Source organism: Lepisma saccharinum, chromosome 12 (assembly GCF_977018435.1).
Source record: "Lepisma saccharinum chromosome 12, izLepSacc3.1, whole genome shotgun sequence".
Lineage (NCBI taxonomy): Eukaryota > Metazoa > Arthropoda > Insecta > Zygentoma > Lepismatidae > Lepisma > Lepisma saccharinum.
This window is the reverse complement of record NC_139240.1, coordinates 29,618,965-29,627,566: the sequence shown is the minus strand read 5'-3', so window position 1 is coordinate 29,627,566 and position 8,602 is coordinate 29,618,965. Positions and strand designations below refer to the sequence as shown.

Here is an 8,602-nt window from a genome sequence, read left to right as displayed (position 1 = left end):
AACCAACCTATTTGAACATAAGGGGACATATGCAGCTAATAAAACTTATCAATAATTAAATTTAATAAAAATATTTTCCAAATTCTTCCATACCGTGCCCGTGCGGTGTAAGATGTCAGGCTTTGGGCTCGAGCTACGGGACGCGCGGTGGATGGAGTCTTCTGATGGTAAGCACGGAAGGGGGGGGGGGGAGGGTAACAACTTTTCTCCTGAAATTTCAGCCACCCACCATCGTGGGGAAATTGGGGAGCTACAAGTGAGTAGCGTAACCCGGTCATGGAAACCTATAACAACAACTGGGGATTTCTCGTGCTGACGTCACCCCGTAACTGGTTGGCTGATCTTCCACCTTGGCAGGATTGAGTCAAGACCATCTTGAGGTTAGATAGATAAGATAATGATTGAGGCCGGCAGTCAATAGGTAAGGCCTGCCCCTCACGCCACGGGTGAATTATTATTATTTTCTAAACACTTTCTTCAGATGTTTACGTGAACACCATATGCAATATTTCGTAATATTATCTTTGTTATTTTAAACTCAATTAAAAGAACGTGTGTGAATTGAATAAAATACAAAGAAAGAGGAACGACTGGTGGTCGATGTTAAGAATTGTGACTCTTTTGAAGGAAAAAAATAACGATTTCACCCAGCTCCTACGAGTCTCTATACAACTACTCGGGTTAACGTGATGTCTTATGAATATATTTTTCAGTTTGTTTAGTTTTTCACCAGTCTGCGAACGTTTTTGCATATTTTTCTTACATAACAACAAATAACATTCCATAAGTTTTTTCAGGACATAACATTTTCGTCAATACACAACCATTTCGTCCATTTCAGTACTGTATTACAGGCGTTCTACAGTGTTGAAACCTCTGAATATTTTCCTTTAATAATGTCTAATCATAAATATACATTTGAAGAAATAACTCGTATATTCTCGTTTCTCTGCACCACTTCGAAAATTATTTCTCAGAAAGCTGTTACATTATAAGAAAAAAAGGATCTCAAAATGAAATTGAAAGTTTAAATATAAATTTCGAACAACATTTACAATATTGAGCCGACAGAATACTGAAAATTGTTGTTCCAATGTATGTTAAGGACGTGGAGTTCTAGTTAGGGTTAGACTCCAAGCGGTCCCAGGTTCGATCCTCGCTAAGAGACGTTGTTGTATAAAATCTCCCTCGTTTTATTAAAACAAAAAGCTTATTGTTATTGATTTTTTATTACTGATTTGATTTATTTTATTTCGCTTTTCTTCCACTTTTGACTAATCGCAAAGATGACGATGATTGACAGATAAGAAAACAGAGTTGCCTACATAGCAGGCCCCGTAACTAGGATTTTTTGAAGGGAGGGGTCAGGTACGAAAATATGTTTATATATATATATTAGATAGATAGCTGTGAAGTTGATTGAATTATGTTATTTTGTGTTGCTTTTCTGTTGGAGTATTATATGCGACCACCAATGTTATGGTAGTATTGCAGCTAGAGCTAAACGTACAATTGTAGAGTTGCAACATATGGTCCAATGTAACAAAAAAGAAATCAACTTACCGACACACACACATCTCACCCCCAACAATCAGCCACACAGTCGCTTACAGACAAAGATGTCACTCTTCATTGTTTACATTTCTCCAGGAAGAGAGGGCAGCTTCAGTAGGGGCTGGGATTTCGAACGACGAAAACCGTCGTCCTCCCCTTTGGTCCCCCCGTGCGTATTATTCTTCCCAGCTGCCTGGCCTCGCTCCTCGCCCGACCTCGCCAGAGAATGTTGACAGGGACGAAAAGTGCATGCGCAAGATTTCTCTCGCTGCAAGAGTGAAGTCTTACATTCTCGCAGTGGCCTGCAAACTTCGCAACCACGCCCGAAAAAACAAAACAAAAAAAAAAACCGACTACCCAACGATCTGTGAGGAACGAAATATTTTCAATGCAGATAATGCGAAAACCATACATACATGTTAATGTAATGTCTGTTCACTTGTGGTTACACACGGCAGTGCGGAGTCCGTATCGTCCTTATGGGCGGCCGCCACTGTTCATGGCACCGTGCTATATGCACAGGGAACTTTAACTTTACCTGTATATATTGTATTCGTTTCTGTACCCCTGAGAAACTACGTATATTTTTTACGTACACATATACGGACCCTCTACTATGTCAATGGCTGAGGACCCCTAAAGGCTTACTTCTCCCCGAGTTACCCGGAAACTGCGAGGTTTTGCGGCTTGTAGATCCGGCACTGCTTACGATAATACAACAGTGCAACAATGCGCACGTGATGGTCGTTTCCGTAGAGTTTATCTTACAAAAATGGCAAAGAAAAAAGTTGCTGTGTGAGAATACTTGCAGAATTGTTTGGCTTCTTACAATTCTCAAAGCTAAAATTTAATCAACAAGAAAACGAAAGTAAGCAGTGGCGTCGCTAGGCCCTTTTGGAGGGGGCTTCAGCCCCCCCAATCCCTCGATAAGCCCCCCCAATTTTTAGCTATTATTACTTACAGTATTTCGAGAAAACATATTTGAACAATTGTTAATACAGGAACATACCTCTAGATACATATTCTGGGAAAGACTCGTTTCGTTGTGACATAGTTTTATTTAAACCACGATCTTACATCTGACACATCATGTCTTTAGCTGGCAACAGTGCAAACGATCTCCGTCATTTGTTCTATTTTCACAACGGTTGCTACGCGAGGAAACGGTAGTGGTGCGTTTTGTGTTACGGAGTTTGTGATATTGTGTGTTTGTTATCAAAGCTTTTTGTGACATTTACTGTTGTTCGTACAACAATGGGCAAATTTATTATTCGAAGTAAGCGCCTGAAATCGAAAATCGGAAATGGAAGAGTGTCACGAATTGTGTGTGGATTGTGTTATTGATACTTTTGCAAGAAATTCGAACAGCAGAGTACAGCTGATACATAAAGACATAGTTCACCAGCATTAGAAAAACAGAACAAGAATATCCATCTGTTGTCATAAAAATTAATGCAGTAAGTCTATGTTAGTTTTAATTCCTTATGCTTGTTATATATTATTGTCTTATTAATCACTTTGCTATTTTCAAACATTAAAAATATTTACAATAGTAGTAAGTCATGTATCTGATTGCAGCCCCCCCAAAGCAGATGGCCTAGCGACGCCACTGAAAGTAAGTATATGCAGTCTGTACTCATTCAAACCAAGAATTAATGATCACTAAACACAATAAGTATCAAAATTCGCGGAACGTGTTGCATTATCCACATATGAACAAGAGCACAAAGTGAAAACCTGAAGTCGAGTAGAAAAATGCTTATACGCGTATCTTGATATGTCAGCGTAGTTATGGTTCATAATCACTCAAATGTTTTGTAATTTTTCACTTAAAGAGGTTTGAAAATGCTGATTTTCATATACAAGGGTCGTTCAAGGTTGACCGGGATTTTCGTACGTAAAAAATCGATGAATAGCCGGATCATGATGAAACGTGCGGGTGACGTAATGTATTCCTTCGCGAGTAACTAGCGCCCGGCATGACGTATTTCGCGCATGCGCAGCAGTTGCAGCGAACATGGCGGCAAGCAGTCTTCTGTGGCTGTGGAGCAGCGGTGTGTAATCAAATTTCTCGTGAAGGAGAAAGTGAAACCAGCTGAGATTTTCAGACGATTGCAAGCACAGTATGGTGAACAAACGATGTCGCGGACAAGAGTGTACGAATGGTGTGAGCAGTTTCGCGAAGGACGGGAGCTGGTGACAAATGAAGCGCATGGACACATTCGCCCGACTGCAGTCACACCAGTGAATATCGCACATGTTGAGCAAATGATTCTTGAGAACCGGCGAGTAACAGTGCGGGATATTGCTGCCGAGGTGAATATCAGTGTCGGGAGTGTTGAGACAATCATTCACGACCACTTACGCTTCCGCAAAATCTGTGTAAGGTGGGTTCCCCGCCAGCTGACATTCGATCAGAAGTGGACACGCAGGACGGTCTGTGAACAGCTTCTGAATCGGTTTCGAGCAGAAGGTGATGAATTTTTGCAATCCATCATCACGTGTGATGAAACATGGTTGCACAATTCAACCCCAGAGACCAAAAGACGCAGCATGGAGTGGCGGCACAAGAAAAGCAAAACGCAGCCGTCCGCCGGAAAGATCATGGCAAGTGTCTTCTGGGACATGAAAGGCGTTATCCATGTGGATTTTCTGGACAAAGGGAGCATGATTAATGCCCAGTATTACTCCACATTGTTGAGTGGTGCTGTACGAAAGTCCATTCGCAAGAAAAGACCTGGGATATTGTCTGGAAATGTCATTCTTCTCCACGACAATGCCCGCCCTCACACGGCCAATGTGACAACAACAACTCTGGCCGACATGCGCTGGGAAGTTCTGCCCCATCCCCCCTACAGTCCGGATTTAGCCCCCAGTGATTATCATTTGTTTGCACCCCTTAAAGACCATCTGGGAGGGAAGAAATTCACGACAGACGAAGCACTGCGGAGCGATGTCCTCCAGTGGCTACGACAACAACCAAGTTCTTTCTACGCCAAAGGAATTCGGGAGCTGCCAGAACGATGGCAACGGTGCCTCGGCACGCACGGAGAATACTTTGAAAAACTGACATAGTTTGGTGTTTCTTCTGATACCTATTTCCTCTGCAGAAATAAAAGTCCCGGTCAACCTTGAACGACCCTTGTAGAAATGGAAGTTTTGTAATAAGTATACGAGAATACAACATTAATGTTTTCTGCAACTATTTTACACAATCGATGCCAAAAGTTAAACAAAATAATGTGGAAAGAGGAGGAAATTAGAATATTTTCATTCCTAGTTCAAACCTAAAAACAATAGTTGTACACACAAATTCGAAAGAAACGCCCTCCCTTACGGTTATGCAACCCGTAATTTTATATCATCTAGTTTCGCCTGGTAGAGTAGTTCCCGAGAAGAGCAGTGTTTCCAAACCTATAGCTGTAGTGTTTCCAACCCTGTATTGGTAGGTTGGTTGTTGATTTGGTGTTTTAAGTCCATAATACACAGTATGACTAATCGGGACTGGACCTACAGTTTAAAGTGGGATCCGAACCCCTTTGTGCCTCCACCGGGACTCCTTGATTACAAGGCGACGACGATAACATTGCGCCATCCAAGCATGTATTGCTTCGTAGAAGACGAAACCTTAACGTAAACTTCTTCATTCGTGAGTTACATTTGGTTTACAGACTCACATTACAGGACACTCTTTTCCTGTATTGCATGTGTTCTGGAGCATTTATTTTTCCTTCTGCGGAGAAAATTCTGTAATTATTTTACATCTTATTTTTCGCAGCTTCTCTACCATTTATTGGCTAATCGCAACAATGAGGATGAATGATGACTCGATGAAATTGAAATTGATAAGAGGACAGTCATAAAGAAACCATGGGGGCTAGATTCATATTATTATTATTACTAGTATTATCTTTCTTTTTTTACTTTACTTTTGGCTAATCACAACGATGAGGATTAGTGTATGATAAAATGCATGAAGGAACACTCATAAACAATCATACCCAGGCCGGGACTCCAACCCTGGAATTTCGGCAGCGAGATCAAAAGCCGACGGCTTACCACGCTCGGGCACAGAGGCGGCCAATTATTATTAGTGATATTGTCTTAAGTAGTGTATTTTTCCACCATATTCTTTCATACAATCATGCAACTGATGAAAATTAAAATGTTAAAATACCTGCCTACTTTTTTTTTTAAGCTTGCAATATAAACCCCTGCTGCACGAAGCCAAATTGTGGGAATACGAAACAGAACCAAGTTAACATATCTTGACCGTGGAAAGTGTTAATAGAAAATCTAGAAAAGAGCCATTTAACAGTTGCCTGATTGCTTTTCCATTTGTTGTATGGGAAGAATTGTCTGAAATGTGTGTGTAGTGGCAGGCAAAGGAGAATACAAAGATCGAATAGAGAGGCAACACTGTCACTGTTCTGCACTGCACAGACAACGTGTCTCGTCGAGTGGGCGGGGCACTTGGGCGCGAGCGAGCTTCTGTTGCCTCTGCAAAAAAGAACACTCACAGACAACTGAATGACGCTCCGCTTAAAATCTAGTCAATCGAGAAAGGATTTGTTGAGGAAGTGAATTGAAATATAAACGCCAGAATTTGGTCTAAGCCTATAATGGTTACTCGCAATAAGAGCTGATCAATTTTTACATGTGTAATTCCGTAATGAAAGAGGCAACATGCCGCACTCCACACCTTTAGCCTTGTAACACTAATAAATCATTTCATTATATGCGTTCGGTTATGCTGATAGTCATGTTTAATATATTACCTTCAAACATAAACAATATCATGGACTCACTCAGAGGCAGAATTCAATTTTACGCTTTACTTTCCTGAAGATATTTTAGCAATATAATCATTCCGCTCCATTTTCGTATTCTCAATTGAACTCGCACTATTTTCTCCAGAAGTTGAGTCCCACCTCCCTTCTCCCACCTTAAAAATTCTTGGGTGAGAGGCTAAAAACTATACTAAAACTGAATTACAGACAATACTTTACGACTCAAAGTGACGTGACCTAGAACGTAGTGAAAAATCACTGGTGCAAAATTCAACGTAATGATGATAAAATGAAGGTAGGAAAATGGATGTGCTAGAAAGTTTTACATACATACATACACACACATAGTTAGTTCCGTGTAGAAGACATTTCTTCACATTTTTCTCACCTTGGCTTCCTTCAATTCACGAAACTGTAAAGCCATGAACTCGTTAACCCCCTATAATCACGGAGTCCCAGGTTCGATTCCTGGTGGAGACACAACTGCCTAGTGGTTCGGATCTCACTTTCAACTGTAGGTCCCACTTCGGGTAGCCTTTCTGAGCATGAAATGGAATTAAAACACGGTAACCCATCACAACACACGCGCAGAGGGCGTTGAACGTCATGACTGACAATTATTACATACATCGAACTTTCAGCGAAGCTGGAATAAGGTCTATTTGCCATGCGAAATAGTGTGAATTTTCAGTCTTCTATACGAAGTGCATGCAAGTTATCTAAAAAAATGCAAATGTGAGGGTGAGTCGAGCTATGTTTCATTCAATAAGATCTTCACTTCAAACATATTTTGCTTTATAGCTGTGGATTTCGAATGGGCATCTAAGACTGGTTGCTTAGCGGACCGGATTTGGAGCAAAATCATGGACTGTCATAGTTCCAATCACACTACAGATATAGCAAAAATTGTTCGCCTGAAGATGAGAGAAGAGGTGATCTCTTGAAATGTCTCGAAATATATAGATAGAATATATGTTCAATCAAAAGGAAAAACAATGGATAATGTCCAATTAAGTAGAAACGTTGTTAGAACCGGTGTTCATTCACAGAGCAAAAGGGTTATTGTGACAAAATCCTGTTTCCCTGCTGGCTGCTTCGGAGAAGAGGGCTTTGTGAAGTTATCGTTTCTTGCCCAAGCGGTAGGCCTAATTGGTTGATTGACCACGAGTTCCTTCGTAGGTAAACGCGGCAACAGAGGATCACTGCCATAAAGGTGGTTCCCGCGTCGGCTGAAAGAGCTACAGGAATTTAAAGAACCATTGTCACTAACTTCAGACAAACATTTAATAATTTTCTTAGGTTTCGAAGCTGATCCGAAGGGACAATAAATACCAAAAAAACGTCATGAATTAAATGATCGATTGGTCCGTCCTTCTGTTGATGGATGGCAATTTATATTAAGAATAATAATCGTAAGCTTATCATTCAAGAGTCAACAATCAAAGCTAATACGCATCTATAGATCAGAAATTACTAGTGTTAAAGTTGTTTTTGTACCTTTTGTTATTTTAAGTCGCTCTTCTGCCACTTTCGGCTAATGAGGATGAGTGACGATTAGATTAAATTGATGCCATGATACCAATACTGAAGCCGTGGCTCAAACCCGGAAATTTCGTGGTATCTGGCCACCAAAGAGAACCGGCTCTGCGACCAAGTGGGGTTAGTGGTGGACTAACGATCCAGACACCGAATGTTTCTGGTTCGAGTCCCGCCCGGATCTTTGTCAATTTCTTAATCGTCAGAAATCCCTTCACAATCTAAGACATACCATTTTATCAAAACTTCATTCCCCTCCCCTCCACCTCAAATTTAATACTCAATCTTCCCAACAAAATTTCCATGCTAATTTTAGACTTCCTGCTGATATTGCTCCCTCCAAAAAAGCAATCTAAGACGTAATAGTAATACACAAGACTTGGGATTCCCTGCCCCCCCAAATAATTATCAATCCCGCTACCTTAAAATCTCACTAACTTCATTAATCGCCCACCATAATTTCCCTATCAATCTAAGACCTAATATGTAAGAGTTGGATATCGCCCCCCCCCCAACAATATTACTTATTACCCGTAACAATTCCCCTGACAATCTACAAATGACTATTTGTATAACAGCAATGGCTAATTGATGACGTAATTCAACTTGTGCCCTGTTTACTCAGCCAAATTTCCATCACAGTCTGCGCCATAATGCCCCTCCCCCTGGACACCCCTGATTTAGAACTGTGGCAACGTGACAGGTGTAATGTAACTAACAGC

The 8,602-nt window shown here is 40.9% G+C and overlaps 1 protein-coding gene across 1 annotated transcript in view; it reads left to right on the top strand.

Annotated features, from left to right (window-relative positions):
- Positions 1-112: 112 nt before the first annotated feature.
- The window catches only part of LOC145996292 (uncharacterized), a 78,588-nt gene continuing 70,098 nt past the window's right edge, over positions 113-8,602 (top strand). The window contains exon 1 of the mRNA XM_083132723.1: positions 113-167. Within this exon, the coding sequence (XP_082988849.1) occupies positions 113-167 (55 nt within the window). The remainder of the gene's footprint in view (positions 168-8,602) is intronic.